Below are 19,799 nucleotides of genomic sequence, written 5' to 3' on the forward strand. Positions count from 1 at the left end.
CGGCGTGACCTGACTAACTTGGAGAGGGAACTGAAGACACTAGAAAGGGACATTGCTGCTGGAGGGGATACAGGAGATTTGCGCGCCAAGCTTCGATAGAAGATATCGGACTATGAGGAAGCGGCAAACAGGGAATGTAAGTTTGGGGGAAACATTATGTAGCTAGAATATATGGGTAGGTCGAAAGACCGGGCAAGGCTCTGGCTTGAGCGGTTCGGGCCCCTAGATTTCAGAATTACATTTCGGAATTACAGTACGACCAGGGTGAGGGGCATCGTAATCTTCCGGACCAAATGGATCCCATGGTGAAGTTTTACACACAGCTTTATACATCTCAAAGAGGCACTCCACAGGATCTTGAGGGCTACTTGGGGGACATTGCCCTGGCATGGCTTGGGGACGCACAACGTAAGTTTCTGGCCCATGAATTGGAGGTGGACGAAATCACTGAGGCGATTATGACCCTGTCGTCGCTTTCCGATGGTCTCCCGATAGATTTTTATAAAACCTATGTAACTATACTCGCACCCATACTTAAGGCAGTATTCTATACAGCCTTGGAGGAGGGCCACTTACCTACCACTAGTATATCTACTGAGTCAGGACACTAGTGCGGCAGAGGAGGGGGAGGGATGAGGCACGGAGTAAAGGCTGCACCGGGAGAAGTGAGGGAGGGTTAAGACTGGATTGCGGGGAGAAGGGGAGAAGTATGTGGAGAGAGGAAGAAGAAATGTGCTAATGTACCATTTGTAATGGTTGCTGAGAACCAAAAAGACAATATCTCGCTTGGCGAGGGGACTCATGGACTCTTGCTTACATTTAAGATTATATAGAGGACTTTTGCTCTCTCATTTGTACCAAGGGGGGGGGAGCGAACAATTAGGGCTTGGTTTAGGAATGGGGATGGAGCGGAAGGGGGGGGGGGGCTGAGTTGGGGGGGACTAAGATAATTGTTGATAGGTAACATGTATGTATAAAATCAATGCATGAACATGTAAGCTGTGAATGGTATACAATAAAGGTTTTTGAAACTTAAAAAAAAAAAGTTTTACATGTACGGTAGTGAAAAACTCTCTATGGGAAGCTGGCTCTGTATGTACTATACCACAGTAAGGTATAGTGTGCATAGAGCCTAGGGAGTCCCCAGAGGTACAGCAGAGGCTAAATTAGGTAGGTACTAACAGCTCTCTTTGTGGTTGTGTGAGCACGCAGTTAGTCTTATCCAGAGGGTGTGTTAAGCATTTATTGTTTTCAATCAAGATTGATGGCACACACTCGAAGTCTGAATCCAGACAAATTTGGTAAGTATGAAAAAGGTATACTTATGTTTTATTTTAAGAACCAAGCAGGACTAGTTACAGGTAAGTAAAATATACTCTCAAATGCAAGATTCACAAGGAAATGCAGTTGTGGTTGAATTTGCAATCGTTACAGTTTACAACACACAATAATTACTTTTAGATTACTTTGACTCCTAGGGGTGGTATGCCTAGATACCACACCGAGGTAAGTAAGATTTTTCTTGGGTTAAAGTTATAATGACTTTTTCCTCTATACAAAACACAGCTCAACACTTAAAACGTTTTAGGCCCAAAAACTCATAACATGGCTTTCTATGGGAGAAAAATGGTTATCGGTTTCACAGGTAAGTAAATGTCTCACGAGTGGAAGTTTTAGGGGTTAGGACCAAGGTTCCCCAAGGTCTAGGTAGGCACTCAAGTTGCACCTCCAGCAGCACTGGCGCAGAGTGCAGGGGCCCAATGGTAACCAATGGGGCTAAGGGGGCCTTCAGTTAGGGACTGCTCATGAGCAGGCCACCCGGGTGTGGGAGAAAAGCTCCTAGGGTTAAGGTCCGCACTGCAGGGGCCAACAATCCGCCCAGGAGCTGCACCACCAGCGGCACTGGGGCAGCTGGGTGCAGGGGCCCAGAAGACATCAGGGACCCTGTGATTCTCAATGGAGACCTTTGGTTCGGCAAAGTTGCTGCAGGCTCGGGCACGCGACTTACTGAAGGTGACCACCGGCTGGAGAGGTAAGTTGGGTTTTTGGGTGATTCCTGGACACCGTCGGTTCAGGGTTGTCCCTAAACACAACATTTCGGGGTGTCCCTTCCTTGGGGTGGGTGCACCCCCTATTATGCCACCCTCCAGGGTCTGAGCATCTCCCTAATTGGCCCCTCATCCTCAAGATGGAGTGGACTGAGATGTGTGCTTGGCCTCCCCTACCTGAGTGGTGGGGTTGTCAAAGGTGGGCACACCTCTCTTCCTAGCTTGGTTTTCCCCGCCGATTTTCCCGCCCAAAGTTGGGGGCAGAACCGTTGGGTGCAAGTTGCTGGGGACAGGGAAAGGCAGGGACAGCTCCCAAAGGCGGAAGGCTTTTGAGGATTCCCCTTCGTGGACCCAGCCCATCCCGGGGGACGAGGCCTGACACCTCTGCCCAGGATGGGCTTTGTTTCCGGACCCAGAGAGCGGAGGCTCTCTACCCAGGGGTCCAGAAACATGTGTGGTGGTGGCAAATGGCGCGAATCCTTTCAGGAATCGCACCAGGGCTGGTCGTTTTTCAGGGGGCTTCTCTAAGATGCCCTCTGAGTGCATTTACATTAAATCCCACACTGGCATCAGTGGGGGTTTAATGTGCTGAGAAGTTTGCTACCAAACATTTTCAGTAAAGCCATTATGGAGCTGTGGAGTTCGTTATGACCAACTCCCAGACCATATACTCTTTATGGCTTTACTACACGTACAATGTCTAAGAATGGACTTGGACTCTGTAGGGGTACAGGGCTCATGCCGCTGTACCGTACCTTCACCAGAGGGCTAGTGCACCATGCTATAGGCGTGACTTACCTATGGCTCAGGCAGTGGGTTGCCGGTATGGCACACAGGGATGTGTGCCATGTTGACTCTTCACTTTTCTCTGCACCAAAACATGCAGTCTGCAATAACAGTGTGTGTGTGTGTTAAGGTGCAGGGCCTTTAAGGGAGGCACAATAGGTGCTGCAGCCTTGGAGGCCTTCCCTGGTCACCATGCCCTTGGTACTCATGGTACCTTTTACAAGGGGCTTACCTGTGCCATGGATGTTCCAAATGTGGGTATAAAAGTACAGTTTTTAGCAAGAACACACGCCCTGGGAATCTGGTTGGCAGAGACCCAGCGCACATCCACTCAGGTTGCATCAGATGTCAGGCAAACAGTGGGGCGTAACTTTGCAAAAAGGGGCACTTTCCTACACTCAAATTCATTTTTCACTATTGCTAGGCCTATCTCTCTCATAGAATAACATTGAGTTACTTTTTTATTTAATGAGTAATACATTTTGATTGGGAGCAGGTTGGAAAGTCATGTTTGGTGTCTAAGGAACTGTAATTTAAAAACCTATATAATGGTAAAGTCAGATATTTTGTCACCTGTTGAATTTTATGTAAATGTTAAATGAGTTTGGCTAAATTAATATTGCATTGATAAAAAAACATAAATACTAATAACATTTCTGTAATTGTTGATTTTCAGTTACCCCTGACGAAGGGCTAGAAATTGCCCGAAATGCATTGGGTCTTGAATAAAGTAACGCTGCTCAGAACTACCTTATGTGTTGGGATCGTATTTAACCATTTAGTGCCTGCAGTCTGTTTTCTGGTTCACATGCCTAGTTATAGTTGACAGTTGGCCTTAGTATATTTCTCCCAGACAGCATTACAGTAGTGGGTCTGGGTGTTTGCAGCATGGACCTTCTCTGGCAGTATGAGGTGGGCGGAGCTGTCACCTACCACATATGCACTTCAAAGCACTGGCCCGGCTCTCACACAAAGGACTTCACACTCATCCACTGTGCATCCAGACAGACTGCGACCAAGGCAGTCAGGGGAACACTCCAGAAGCTTTCCCCGCTTCAAAGGGGCCAACGGGTATAAAAACAGGATGCTCAGACTCACTCTTCAGTTCACGCTTCGACCTGTGGATACTAGAGAAGGACTGCCGCACAGAAGACTGCACCTGCACCCTTCATCCCCGGCTCCAAGAGTCAGCTGTCTGACCTTCTGTTCTGAGCTACAGGGACACAACAAACTCCAGAGGCCTCTTTGCAACTGCCCCACCTGACCTGCTGTAACTGGACATGCCTGGATCTGCAACTGGGCCTGCATGAGGCCTGCTAGCCTCTGCTGGAGTGAGTTTCTGTTCCCCCCCCAAGTGGTGCCTCCCAGGTCCTGGACCCTTGTAATGGCATCAGTTGAGCTCCTCCATGAAAGAAAGGACAAATCCTGAAATGTTGTTCTCTTCGCGACCACTCCATGATCTTGCCAACGCGAAGTTCATGACTCGTCGTGCTACAGTGACTGCCAGCGACGACCGGCAGCGTCAGATCTGCACTTCACGCGACAGCCAATCGTGACCACCAATGCGAATCTCCAGCAACAACCATCTGCAAACCTGGACAGGATAGTCTGCTCTTCACACTACAGGGAGGACCATATGCAACGCTCTCCCTGCTCCTTGCTGCCTCCTCCATTGCAAACTGAACTCTTCATGCTAGTCTTTAGAAGGTATCTTTATCAGAGGAACTTACCTGGCCCTTGTATCTGACCACACTCCATTGCTGCAAACAGATAGCTGAAGTGGCACTTTGTGCTTTTAGTCACTATACCTACCATAAATCTCAAAATTGCATATCTCTGGTTCAAATGATTAATTGTTTGTTATATTGATGTCAAATAATTAATTATATTTTATTCTACTTTTCTAAAGTGGTGTGGGATTTTCTTGTCTTGTGCTTTCAATTTATTGCTGTTTGTGTGCTTCATAAATACTTTACACCTTGCCTTAAAGGTAAGCCTGACTGCTTTTGTGCCAAGCTGCCAGAGGGTTAAGCACAGGTTGATCTAGTGACTTTTTGTGGTTCACCCGGACATGGATTGTGGCTCTTGCTTGAGTAGAGTTTCACCCCCTTCAATCAACCACCCAATTTCTCACACCGGGCCCAAGTCATCCAAGTGGCTTCGGATTGGGCCAGCAAAGTGCGGTACCTGGGTCTTCTGGGAGTGAGCATCAGTCGTCCAATTAAGCTGCAGCTTCTGGAGGATCTTCCATCGCAGCATCGGAGCATGGTTCAGCCTTCAGCCCTGCGTAATCTACACCTCGATGCGTGGCATTTGGGTGAAAGCAGTTGACAGTTTTTGATCTACCTCCTGGTTATCGTAGCAGCCAGGTATCCTTCAACGAAAGCATTTTACGGGTGACGCTGGGATAGGTTTGTGGCCTGGTGTAATGCGGGCCCATTACAGGCACATTTTTTAGATTCACTACTTTTTGTTTGTCTTTAATCCAGCAAGGACATGCAGGCGGCACTTTTAAAGGTTCCTTTTTAACCCTTAAGAAGTTGTTTGACCAGCCATCTCTCTTCAAATCACCTGCTGTGAGGCATTTCCATAAAGGTTTCCCCCGAAACCTTTGGTAATGTTACAGTTGGACCGTAACTTGGTCCTTTTGGTTTCTGATGTTCCCCCCCCCCCTTTGGGCTAGTGCACTTTTTTAGGTCTCGCTGGAATCGCATCCGAAGGATGCGTCCAGCTGGAGACTTATAGCTGCCCGTCTCGGGGGAATGAGGGACAAGAGGGTGTTACGAGCTTTTCTGCCGGATTTGGGTGCAGCTCCACGCCGCGCCGTGCACATTCCTCCGATTTCTTGAAGTTGGCACACATGCGCGCGCACATTGCATACACGCACGCACCCCCCCTCACCGCCGCACCTACACACACACACTAGCGCACCTACACACACACACAGAGACCCCCTACACACACACCAGCGCACCTACACACACGCACGCACGCACACATTCAGAGACCCCCCCGCCACCACCGCACACATACACACACACAAGCGCATCCCCCTCCCCCCTAAAACTAAGCTCCACTTACCGCCATTCGGGACTTCTGTAGCCGGGGCTCTCCCTTGGGCATGGGAGCCCCGCTCTCAGGCACTCCGTGGGCGCATGCGCGGGACTTCCGAAGCCGGAAGTCCCGCGCAAAGGAACTGGCTCAAACGCGCATGCGCAGTGACCAGACGCTCCAGCCAAAGCAGCTCTTTTTTCACTGCCTCACAACTTAACGCACATATCCTCAACGAAAAATGTTTTGTGAACCCGTCCTTGTTCTACCCCTGTGGGCTAGACCGTAAGCAGCTCCGGCGCTAGTGTTTATCTTTCTGACGGGATGTTTATATCTGCAAAAGCCATAATTTTCCCCCCTAGTTAAATGAATATGGCAAATATGAAGTCATGCCTTTAATCGCCTGCCAAGCTTCCCAACCCGTCAGGAAATTAGCAGAGCCTTCTGGGCCCAGAACATGTGGCGAGGCGCTCGACGCCGCGTGTTGTCCGTCAGTTGCACGCCGGGCAAAGAGCACTCACTTTAGCTCCGCCATTAGCCGCGGCCGAAGCGTGGGCAGTGCCAAAACTGTCAGACTGGCACAGCCTGAGAAAGTTTAAGCCTGTCCAGAGGTGACAGAGGTTTGGGCGTGTTCTGTGAATTCTTCGAGTCGCTCAGTTTTCCGGAGCACATAACACATTGTGAATTACAAGACACAGCCAGCTGGCCGAGAGGGAGCCAGTCGGGTTCGAAACTGCATTAACTGGTTTTATTAGAGCGTCGCGATTTTTAGGACTCGTGTTTACCTGCCTGTAGGTACAATCCGATTGAGAACTGCAGTGCATTACGTGAGATGAAAAACGGGGTGGTGTAGTTATTTAAAAGTATTGTGATCTATGCAATTAAGGCCCTACTTAAAACACGTGAACAAAACTCCTGTGCTTCACATAGCATGCCGCCTGACCGGTGCTGGAGTGAGTCTGTGAGTTTTCTGTTAGTTCATCCAGACATATCCGACTACAACAAACTTACCCATGAACCTAGAAACACTCCTTGATTATGTGAATTCTTCTTTGAAGGATGATGTAAACGAGTAACAACCGTGATTTTATTGTGAATAAAATAAAAACCACGATCAATGTCCTAGTAAGTCAGCCCAGCAAGTGAGTCCCAACAACAGGACCCGTAATGAAATATCTTTGAAGCATGCACTTCAATTAAATACTTCCGAAATATGCACTGACACTTTGAATTTCTCTAGATATCTATGCTTATGAATAATTTTTGATAAAGCCCTTTTAAACGCACAGCTGCGCAAATATATACATCCAGACAGCATTTTTAACGATTTCACTTGTAGAAACAACATTCTATTGCTCTTTTATATATTTCTGCCGGTGTAATGGCTTTAATTAACTATGCACTTTGATTTAAAAAAATTGTAATATTGTGAATAATTAGAAATTCTAATTACAAATGGGACATATGTGACCATTGCACTGTGCACGCCTGAGAGAGGACAAGTATTGGATGAGCATCTAATCTGGCCCACTGACTTCGCACTTCCTTCAGTTATGGTCCACTGACTTTGTGCCTAACTTCAGCCTCCGCTCCAGAGTACTCAGTCATGTCCCATCATGAACACCCTCCCACAACTTAAACTCATACCGACACCTATAGACAATCCAGTTCACATGCCCTATAGCTCGACCTTTTATAGCTGAGACCTCTTGACTTTGTCAATGCTTAGTAAAGTAAATTTTAATATGTTTACAATCTACCAACAACTGCACATATAGCAGCGCACAAATTGCACTAAAACAAATGTTAACAAATTGAGTCTTTACTTATTAAAAATGCAGTACTTTGCATTTCTTACTTCAGACTTCTCAAGCCATTTTTTTCCTTCATCGCCAAGCCAGACGCATTGCCATTGCAATACTTCTTGTTAATGCTTTTCATTTGCAAGGCAGATTGGTCTTCTTACAATTAGTGTGATTGTCATATAAGGTCTCTTCCCTGCAAAAGGTTGTTTTCTCTCTTCTTCAGACTTCATTGGTATGCTTAACCGTTGCTTTAAAACGTGATACTGAAGATGGGCAACTTGTATTTGCCATTTGAAGAAAAAACAGCCAAACCATGTTCTTTTCTGAAGGATGGCTCAAAATTATCCATAAAACTGTTATATGCGTTTAAACCTTGTTGCACATTCCTCGTGCATCTGTTCCATATTTAACTCGTTTCACAGTTCTGACAGTGGGTCGCCAAAGAGTACTGCTAGCAGCGTAAATCACTGTGCATAGACAAACTTTATATAAGTGTAGACCTTGAATGCTATCTCTGTGACCTGTTGAAAGCTGCGTTTGTTACTCTACATGCCAAAACATTGATCCACAGAACGCAAGTAAATAATAACTGTGATACACCCTGAACCATTTATAAACAAGCACTGGCGTTGCCAATAGGTCTCGCAGTAGGAAAGTTGGAGCTATTGGTTTTGTAAATGACAAAGCCCTTTATGTTTTTAAAATGAAAACAAAAATAAAAGGCATTGTTATTTGCAATTGTAATAGCTCAAACTCTCGTGAATGCGAGACCTATTGCATTGCAAATGCTTGTTTCCTTTGCTTGCCGGCTCTCATAGCAATATTCCTCACTGTGACAACACAAGCCTGTCCTGTGAGTGAACTTCAAGCGCTATCTAATAAACTGCCTTACAACACGTCCAGGACAAGCTGGTGCAAAGGACGAAGGAGGCCTTTCTTCATAAGGTAGAAGCAGATTTCTATGTCTGAAAATCCATCACTCTTCTGATGTTCTTTGTCCTTCAAAAGAGAAAGAGAGACTCCATTACCTGGATCCTAAAACAACTATCTGCTTCTCTTTTGGAAGTACCAAAGATAACAGATGCGATTATCAGCTCTTTGTGAGGGTGTCCTGGCCAAGGGAAGAAAAAGCTGTGCTGGAGTGGACCTCATCCAGGTGGATCGTTCTTTGTATCAAGATCTGCCACACAATGGCAAAGAAGCATCCTCTGGAGGGTTTGAGGGCTCATTTCACCAGGGCCAAGGAAGCTACTACCGCACTGGCATGTTGAGTATCTGCTCTGGATATCTGTCAAGCTGTGTCATGGGCATCTAGTTCACATATCCATGAACCAATACTGGCTTGTCATCCAGGTCCAACTGGAAGGGCGTTTCCGCTGTTGGGTCGTACAGGACGTTTTGTACTGAGCCATTCCATGACCCATCAACATGGGAGATACTGCTTTAGTATCTATTCATAACGTGAAGAATCTGCAGTTAGAAGTATCCATCAGAAGAACAAGTTACTTAACACTCTTTGTGGTGTATACTCTATCAAACCACAGATTCCTCACCGCCCTTCCACCGCCACAATCTGTGAAAGGTACTCCTTTCACATCTATTAAGGTCCCAGTTCTAGAGAGCTACATACATGAGTACTCAATTACGAATGTACTCTGCGTCTGAGGCAGCAGACCATGTTCAAAAGGAATCTGATGTCAGCATGCATGGATGGCTCATATGTTTAACTCTGTTCCGTGCTCCCGGGCTATTCTGAAAAATCTTGCGGATGTAGTCTGGTGCTTGGGGATATTTATAATATAAGGAATCTCTGGTTAGTGTCCGCCAAAAAGTCAGTTGACAAAAGTAGCTTGTTTCTGCCTCTGGAAACTGCGAGAAACCTTTTTACCTGTTATACTTTACCTTTAATAAAGTTGGTAGTATCAAATATTGGTTTGCTATTTTCCAAAATTTGCTGGCTTGTGATTTACAGGCTCTCTTACACTCATTTGATGGCTTGAGTTATTCTGAAGATGTCCAGTATCTCACACTATCCTTTGTATATACAGTTGTAATTTTGCAACGTTAAATGGTGCACTTGCCTATTTCTGAGTAAACAACTCTGCAACGCAATAAATAGCTCGAAGAGGGTTATAAGAATGTGGCATTTCTTTCTTGATCTAGGAAATCTGTGATTGGAGGTATGTTGGCGGGTGCAATTGGTCAGTTCTTTGCTAGTCCTACAGATCTAGTAAAAGTTCAGATGCAAATGGAAGGACGAAGGCGGCTAGAAGGAAAAGCTCCACGGTAAGTATGTAAATTATTTAAGCAATTTAGTGATGTTGGTAAACATGCGCCCATCACCTGTACTGATAACATTAAAGTGTCTCATATAGTACTTGATATCACCTTTTTTTTTAACTCGCCAGCCATCATGTTGAATTGATAAAAAGGACTTGCTATGATTTAAATATTTACCCTTTGGATTGTATCCAGATCTTTGAATAGTTGTTTAACTAGCTAAACAAACACTCATACCCTGGATCCAAACACATACATGTTTCGTTCTAATACCCACTGTTTGCTAATCCTGATCTTCCTACCGGCTTCTTTAAATTAGACCCTGTGAATTTTTATATGATCTGAGTTAGACCACCAAAGTGAACTGGAAATAACCCTCACAAAACAGGACGAGATTGCTGCAAAAAGTCAGATTTTCTTAGAGTCTTCTGCAGATTCCCATTGAACCTTATTTTCCTTTCCATTTTCTTAAGGAAGTAAAAGCTTCCATTTCCACTTTATGCCTATCATGTGCTCGTGAGGAAAGTTTGTGTTTTCTTAAACGCTGAGCGCAGCTCAGATTTTGTACCACGCTCTTGGTAGTAATTAGTCCAACAGCAGCACGCATAAAAGAAAGAAATTGGGCATAAGATGCCCAGAAATTACTATGCAAGTACAGCTGGGCTTACAGAATACAATTTCTGTAGACCAATATTACTTTTCGCTTTTTGCCAAGTCCCGCTCCCTCCCCAATGTTTTTGCTATGATTTTCTGTTAACTCTGCTCTTTCACAATGTGTTTTGCACAAAAGAAAAACATAACAAGAATATGAAAGAAAACTGCAATTAGTCAGCATAAAGAAAATCTGCACTTTGCCTTTAAGACTGCAAGCTGACCATATTCTCCCAGTTCATCTTCTGCCCTCTTACTGCTTTTAATGCTGGCGTGACAGTGCTGCATTCTAATGACTTAATGTAATCAAGCTAAAAAAGAGTCTTCAGGAGTAGTACAGAGAGAAAGACTTAAAGTCCACCTACATGATAGTTTTCTTGAGTACAGAAGTTGGTAGGGCCAACGTTGTGTGCTTCCACTGAAAAGAGGACTTGTATTGCACTTTTTGGCTTGTGGCAAAGTTTACACTCAATACAGCGTGACTGGGTTTGATATGGTGGCAAGCCAATAATCATGGTTAAAAACTTGATCTACTTATTATGAAACGTTACAATAAAGGCAGTATGCTTGACATATGTATTGTAAAATGCATATGTTAACATCAGTCCATTTAACGGCTGATTCTTGTGTTTTTTGTATGAAAGCTTGATGAGAAGGATTTTTTATATGGAATGTCACGGATTACTGTAGTAAGCATGGGTTTTGTTGCTCGTTACCCCATGTATAAACCATGGATTTAGAATTGGTCTCTGAGAATCCTTCATCTTAGGAAAGAAACTATTTTGCTTAGCCAACTGTAATTGTGTTCACCTTTGTGATTTGTGCATGATGATTGTGATGAACGTTTACCTTCAAACAGTAAACCTGACTTCGTTAAAATGACAAGCTATAGGCCTGATTGGTTCACTGGGAAACGTTATGCCCAATATCATAGTTCTAATCTGTTTATTATGACTAGCCTAGTTATTGGCTAGTTAGTAATTTGCTGTAGCGTAATTACCGCAAAATTAAACAAAATTCATCTTGCACATCCAAAAATTACCGGAACCGTCCAGGTAAAAATTCAACTTGAAGATGTAATTTCAAGTTGTTTTCAGGTTGCTCTCGTTCATAACATTGCCACTCGCATTGGATATGTAGTTTGCCTTAAAAAATTACCCAAACTGACTGCTGGGGTAAAACATCTACAACATCTACTTGGAATGTTTGTTGGCCGCCCATCATAACGGAACTTCAGCTTGTGTTCAAAATACTGCCACTCATGTTCGGGTTTATAGTTTTGCGCTCAAAAGTTACTTGAATGGTCTGATCAGGTAAAAATCTACCTGAAATGCTGGTTGTGGTTAAAAATTACCCAAACAATACTTCTCCCATTAACGTTTTGCCCTGAAATTACTCTTGGTAATTTTGTGTAAATTTCGCCCAGCTCCCCTAAAGAAAAGCCTAGGGGAGCTGTTGCATATGATATTTTCACCGACCTGCTACAGTGCAAGATAAAAAAACATGTTTTACTCTAGAATAAGCTTGCTTTTGTTTGCGATAGCAAGGCTTGAAACTTGCTCTGGATTTTTGGTACCTTATATCAGATCCATGGGTCTTCAACTACTAAAATGTTGACTGGCAGACCTTGGCCAATATTTTAGGTGTTGTACACCGACCCAAATTTTTCGTGTCAGAGATAGAGGCACGGACCCAGAAAGGGACCGCAGAGCCTACAAAGTATTTGCAGTTCATTTTCCCCCCCACTTTTTATAACATTTGTGGGACCCACGCACTATGGCCTGAGCATCAAGGTCCCCCTACCATGCACCCTCATAGGACCTTTTATTTTTTAGTTCATGACAGTGGTACATCCTTAAATGGTCTCTGCTAACAAAACCTCTCTTTTTTTTCTACTCTCAAGCCATGTTTTGCGTAAGTCCATTTATTACTTCAGTTTGTAAGTGCAGGCAGAATTTCCTATGGAAAAAAACAATTGTTTTGTGTGTTTTTTTTAACACTCCTTTACTTTTTCCACACCAATCTGCACAAAAAGTGGCATACCAAATCTTAGCGGACTGTGCTAAGTGACTGACAAATTTCCTGCAAATACATCCATGGGTCAAATGTTATAGGCAAATCAAAAAATGCTTTTTCAATCGAAAGTACGGCTGAACCATAACCCCACATTGATGACCGCCACTGTGTAATATGCCATTACTAATGCTCCTGCCATGCAGTGATAAGTATTGGCCCGGTCACCCTCCAGGCTCCTTCCTTGATGATAAGGATACCATAATAGCATTGCTTTAATCAGATTCTCCTCTCTTCATTCTTGGGGGTTTCAGTCTGAACCCAAGTAATGACAACCATTCTTCTATGACCACCTCCTACTAAACTACCAATCAAAGTCTTCTATTCATGGTAAACCACTAAACCCAAATCTCATAAATAAAACGAATGCCCGCTCCCTTTTCTTGACATTGCATTCTAGGCTTTGTGATCAAGTTTTCCGTCCCAATTTTTTCCTTAGTCCATTGTTTAGAAATCACAGCGGACTACTCTTTAGGTGCAGCAATTTATACATATAAAATATTTCTTTCAAGTCATTTTAAGATTGATTGTTTTCTCAATATCATGTGCTTTTAACATAGAGGCAAATCGAAACAAAATACTAAGTGAAGTATATATTGCATTAATCTGAGATGAGAAAGGGTTGCATTTTTGCTCAGTCCTTCGATATTTTTGGTCTCATAATCTGGAAAAATCCTCTTATGAGGACTATATTGTCTCACTAGTTCAATATGCCAAAGAAAGGTATGGTTAAGTAACATCAATATTGCTTTAGATATTTCCAAAAGAACAGCCCGAGGCTTTGCCAATAGGGCTCCTCTTCCTTAATATTTCATTTAGTGTAATAGGGTCTTTTGGTGCTTCAAATGTCCCAGAATCCTGATCTAAGTGTATCTCTTCTAGGTAATGCATAATGAAAGTGTTTTTTATCTTGTGAAGCCATATCTATAAGCCAAGACAGATCTTACTCATACTCTGCTTTTGATCCACAAACTTTTGTACAGACAAGACTCAAAAGGTATCTTACTTTTAAGATTCTCTGTTATCTTTATGGTCCAAAGTGCACATCTGACTTCTTTATTATTTTTCTCCGGAACTTATTCTTTCAATTTCTGCCCTTTTTTCGACTGCTCTTTCCTCCTTTTTGGCAAGTTTTAATTGAACTTGCTTAATTGAGATGGTTAAATTTCAAGCACATACACAATACCCTGAACTCGCACGTAGTCGCCGCGTGAGTACATCACATTATGGTTTACATTAATATAATGGTTCAGTTACTTATATTGTCTGTTTATAGTAGCAATTACGTTAGAAGTGATATGTCAGCCTTGCAGCAGAAACTGAGAACCTTTAGCCCTTGAACCTGCGTGCATTTGTAATCTACCAGATAATAACACTGCTGACTTGGATTTTACTGCAAAAGTCAACATTTATCTAGCCTTGAATTATAGACTGTATTGTTTCTTTTTTTCTATTCCAGAGTGCGTGGCATGTATCATGCGTTTGTGACAATCGTCGCCAAAGGAGGAGTTCGAGGTCTTTGGGTGGGTTGGGTGCCAAATGTTCAAAGAGCTGCTCTTGTAAATATGGGAGGTAAATTTCAATATGAACATCGCACTATTTGAATAAATGTACTGAACTGAAATAAGTGAAATAGAAAATAGGTTTATTAATTCACAATAGTTTTTTGTTCGGCGATTATGGTCACTTTTTACTTGTGGAAACTAAGAAAGGACACAGATAAGCTGCATTTGTGGGTGCCTTGTTTAAATGGGCACCTTTCCAAACCATGCACAAGCCAAGCCGCAAGTGATTATTTACTCTATAGAGCAGTGTTACCCAAATTGTGGGTTGTGACTCACTAGTGGGTCGCGAGTCGATTTTTCATGGGTAGCAACAGTCTAAGCAATAAATAAAGATGCCTTTAAATGCTACACTTACATTGTAACATTATCTGCGCTTCAAAGGCCGAGACCAAATGTCAGGCTCTGTCTCTGACAAATTGCTGCTTTTTTAACATGGGGACTGCTGTTTACAAACTCCTCTCACTTTGCAGTCAGAAAGAAAAGCAAAGTGAATTATGTGACAATCTTTCTGGCCTACAGACAGTGTGAATGAAAAAGGCCGTAGGATGTCATTTTGTTGCAACTTACAACAAAGTGTGAATACCTCGAAATGTACTGTACATTCAGCTGTTAGAAATGCAAATACGAAGCAAATTGCTTTAAATTCCGAAGTGTGATGGACACAAAGACTTTTAATGCGATCAAAACAAATTAAGATACTTTACGTGATGATGCACAAATGAGGAATATTCACTGAAAACAGATTTATGTACTTTATCATTTGTGTGCATTAGTAGCCATATCAGTGGAAAATGTGCTGTTTTGTAAATGAGAACCCACTACCACATGATGCTTTAATTACATTAAGGCTAGATGGGTCGCAAATGTTTGTGGTTCTGAAAATTCCATCGTGGGTCTAAAAAGCTTGGGAAGCACTGCTGTAGAGTGTAGAATTTCCTTTTTTAAGTACTAATGTACATAAACAATACTATCAAGAAACTATTGCGTATTCTAAGTATTTTTAAATGTTGCATAGCATGGTATCTCTGGCCATCCAATTGTGGGTAGCAGTGAGTTAGTGAGTATCTTTCGCTTCAAGGTGATTGTGAAGGAAACAAAAATTAGATAGAGAACCTGATTAGTCTCTGTGTTTGGCCCAAGCCTACCAACAAGTATGCGAGTGAATGAAGACCAGCATATTACTGTGATATTGCTTGGATGAAAATTTACTCTAACGAATTTAGTCGGTCTATGTAATATAAATATAAAAAAGCGACTAGACTAAACAAGGATTTCATAACCTCATACCATAATTAAGATGTATTCTGAGGGTGATTCCGCAGTTAACACAAAACTATGGCGTGCAGGGCATGAATATTGGGAAAGAGGACCACTAACTTTAGGCTTGAATGAAGTTTGGAACCTTCAAGTAAGCCACAATGAATTTAAAAGGCTAGCAAAATTAAATGCAAAAAAATCTCTCCTCATTGGAAGACAAGGCCCGTCTGGCAGGAAGAAGCCACGGCTGGATGACCCTGCTATCATCCGTCCAGTTGACACCTCAGAGGTATCTAACCTTTCCATTTACCGCACGCAACAAATTAAGTTTTTTAAAATTAAAAATGGGAGTTATCAACTTGTCGTGTCAACTGCCTACATGGAAAAGCGATCACGGCCAGGAACATTGTCGACTTTGTGGAAACCATAAGGAAGACATAATACATATCCTATGCCTTTGTCCAAACCTGTTGAAGGAAAGACTGTCCCTCTTAAGGAAACTCTGGAACATCAACGAGGTCAGATCATGCAGAGCCGCAGTTTTTGCCTGCTTTGACCCACGGAACACCAAATTAAACTGTGCTTTAGTAAGGTTTATGGATCAAGCTGTAAAAAAACTAGGGGAGGGGACCCGAGAACATGATCCTTCATCAGAATAATAATTTGGCAAGTCCCTCCTGCAGCTATCCAGGAAAGGCCAACCGGTCAGAGACATCATACCAACTGACTAAAGGGGCTGGGCACCCTGGCTGGTCTACTCGAGGCCAAACAAAAAAGAGGGGGGGTGGGGGGTACTTCTTACTAAAAGGACCTGAACTTCCACTTTCTTTTTACATGTATTTTTTAATATTTTGTACTTTGCAAAGGTTTTTTAAATCACGCAATAAAGTTTCCTTATGAAATTGATTCCGGAGTTTGATAATTTTCTGCAACAGCCTATATTTTTTGACATCACAATTGTCCAGTGTCCAGCAAGCAAACTGCGTGTGTGTAGTGCAGTGTCTTCCTGTCTTATTGTGTGTTCTGTCATGCATTGTGATGATTTGAATTTGTCCAGTGACTCTGCAACCAGTGGTCACTGAGGGATGCTACCACAGCAGGCTGCTACACTTTACTGTACCTAGAGTACAATAAAGTACACAATTATGAGAAGAAGGGAGAAAAAAACGTTAGGATATCGGAGGTAGACAGACCTTTTTACCTGTACTCCTGTGAGATATGCCTACAGACTCCCTCTCTAAGAAACTTCTGAGCAAACGCTGCAACAATGGAACCACAGTTCTGAGAAAACAGTTAGTGAAGTAACCAATATTTAATATATAAGAATTGGAAAATCGACTACTAATAAATAACTCAAGGAGCAGTGTGAAAAAGCCATCCACTTACAATGTATATTAGAAATCAACATACTGAAAATGATTTTGTTTTTCAGACAAATATAGCAGCACTACTTATAAGTTAGGTAATAGACCCATTGAAAAACACAAGTCCCTTTGTTTCTCCCGGTATACCTTTACAAAGTCTTTTACAGAATACAAAGGCCATCCCATGAGAAACTAAACAAACAGAACATAATCTAATCAAGGTAACCAAAGAACGCTAGTTTTCCCTAAAGCCTTTCCCAACTTCCCCAGAAGGTCTAGTGTCAATGAATAGCACTGAATAGTTTTTAAACAAAGAATGGCAGCTAGGTATAAGTTACTGCACCACGCAGTATAGTCACATACAAGTAAGGACTTCTATATTGCCCACCTCAAATGACCAGCTGCCGCATGGCCATAAATCAGACACAAATATAAAAATAAGATGGGAGGCAATATAATCACAAACAGTGAAAAGTCTGATTTCCAACAATTTTAGTCCACAGTTTCCTGTATAAGCAGGACAATTCTTTATTTTCTTTCACATTCAAAATTCTTATTGTTCAAGCAACAAGCACAGCCAACACATTTTGCCTTCAGACACGGGCTTCTTCAGGGCACCATATAAGATACGAATGAAAGTTCATTGGGTTTAAACACTCCAAAGTCCTGCCACGAATCCACAGTTCCTCTTTATATTTTCAAAATCGGTCATCCTCGAGTTGCAGTAATTAAACAATTGTATTCTGGTAGGCCATAACACCAAATCATTAGACGAAAAGAGTCCGCTTAAATGAGGGAATAGCCATAATACAAATGTCCATTGACATAGTTTCCATTCAAGATACCCCTACGCCATACGAACAATCCTGATCATCACGCGTTTCCCTTAATCAGCTGCTTGTGAGTGAAGTAACAAATATTTAATGTATAACAATTGAAAAATATCTATTAAATAACTTGAGAAGCCGGGTATAAAAGCCAACCACTTGTAATGCATATTAGAAATCAACATACTGAAAATGCTTTGGTTTTTCAGACAAATATGGCAGCACTACTTATAAGTTTGGTAATAGACGCATTGAAAAACACAAGTCCCTTTGTTTCTCCCAGTATACCTTTGCTAAGTCTTTTACAGAGTACAAAGGTCACCCCATAAGAAACTAAACAAACATCAGAATAAAATAATTTAATCAAGGTAACCAAAGAACCCTAGTTTTCCCTAAAGCCTTTCTCAACTTCTCCAGAAGGTGTAGTGTCAAATGAATAGCAATGAATAGTTAGGAACAGCAAGCAGTGAGATCTAGAGATAATGAATTATTGTGGTATATTTCTGTTTTGCAAAGACTCTTCAACTTCTTCCAAATTTGCAAAGCGGCACATCAATAAAATAGCAAAATGTATAGCATGTAAAGACGTTTTCCTTTTCCCTAGATCTAACCACTTATGATTCGGTGAAACACTTTTTATTACGAAACACAAGACTTAAGGATAATGTGGTCTGTCACAGCATAGCCAGGTAATGTATTGTGTTGATGTTTTGGTTCGCTTTCTGATATTTATATTATGGCTTCAAGTATGTATATCAGTTTTAATGATTACACATTACTTTGTCCATTGTTAGATATTCATTAATATTTATAAAAAATATTATGTTTCTACTTGTTTTGATGACGGGGATACATTCATAAAGATACCTATATCTCCATAAAACTACAGTTAAACACTGCACATCTGTTTTTTTTCTTCCCTCAAATCAAATTGAAAACCATCTTAGATTAGTCAAAGTATTTTGTTCAAACCCTAGTCTTTGACTTTAGGGACATTAGGCTTAGATTCAATGAAACTGGGCGAGGGGGTGTCTGGTAACACTGCAGTAGTAGCTTGGCCTTCAGTAGCTCTCAATGATTTTCGCTGATCAGAATTATCTCTTACTACAGAAAAGGTTGGACACCCCGGTCCTAGACAAACGTATAATTTCTTTCCATTTACAAATTTTGTGGAAACAGAGTGCAATAGATTATATAGGCATTAGGCTTACTGAAATGCCAGTGTTACTTTTGCACAGCTAATTCTAAATATGGAGCAAACATCTCTAAACACTGGGTATCAACCTTTTCCAATTTTACTTTGCAAATCGAAATAGGTGGCATTATTTTGTGTTCACTTAAAGGCATACGGTATCTGTTTTGTAGGTAGTATAGTTATTCTTTGTTTTCCTCTGCTGCCCTTTCGGCAAACATGCCAGTTTGTGTGACAAATACCTCTGCGGTTTTTTGCCACAATGTTCAAAACTGATGATAATACTTTGTGTATTGATTATCGTTTGCACTCTAGTACTGGAACAGTGTGCCAACATTGTCATTAAAATGCTGGATATCTGGCTGCAAGAAAGAGGTGGAGAATATCTGCATGACAAGATTGAAATTGTCAAAAGTCGCTGCATGTCCTCATCCAAGATGAGCACCACTCGCTCTGCAGTGGTGCCCTAGCTGTGCAGTTGGACAAGGATAGGTACACACCCTCAAGATCTTGCTGGAACCTATTATGACTTTTTGCCTGGATCCCTCAGAGATAATCTACTATCATCATTACTATTCTTGTTTGATACTTAGGGGCTCATTAGCAACATGTATGTTTTGCTCTCAATGTCTTTCTAGTATCAACTGTTGAGGTACAATTTTGTTGATGGTCGAGACATGATTGTAGGGACCATTGGCGATGGATTTGAGATTGTGGGACTTTAAACGTTTTTAACACATGACACTGAGCTAAACATTGTTCCTGATCTTTTAGTTTCTGTACCTGTGCATCATATTAGCTCTCCTAAGGTGCAAAATCACCCAGTCCTTGCTGACCCTCAAGGTATAAAACCCAAGGCAGATCCTGATCCGAGGGAACAAGCTAATGTTCAAATAGAGG

At 42.1% G+C, this 19,799-nt stretch overlaps 1 protein-coding gene across 3 annotated transcripts in view; it reads left to right on the forward strand.

Annotated features, from left to right (window-relative positions):
• The window catches only part of SLC25A27 (solute carrier family 25 member 27), a 222,540-nt gene that overhangs the window by 81,966 nt on the left and 120,775 nt on the right, over positions 1-19,799 (forward strand). For all 3 annotated transcript variants that reach the window (XM_078647654.1, XM_078647653.1, XM_078647655.1), the window contains exons 4-6: positions 9,854-9,976; positions 14,154-14,266; positions 18,312-18,396. In XM_078647654.1, the coding sequence (XP_078503780.1) occupies positions 9,854-9,976; positions 14,154-14,266; positions 18,312-18,396 (321 nt within the window). The remainder of the gene's footprint in view (positions 1-9,853; positions 9,977-14,153; positions 14,267-18,311; positions 18,397-19,799) is intronic.

This window comes from Lissotriton helveticus, chromosome 6, assembly GCF_964261635.1.
Source record: "Lissotriton helveticus chromosome 6, aLisHel1.1, whole genome shotgun sequence".
Lineage (NCBI taxonomy): Eukaryota > Metazoa > Chordata > Amphibia > Caudata > Salamandridae > Lissotriton > Lissotriton helveticus.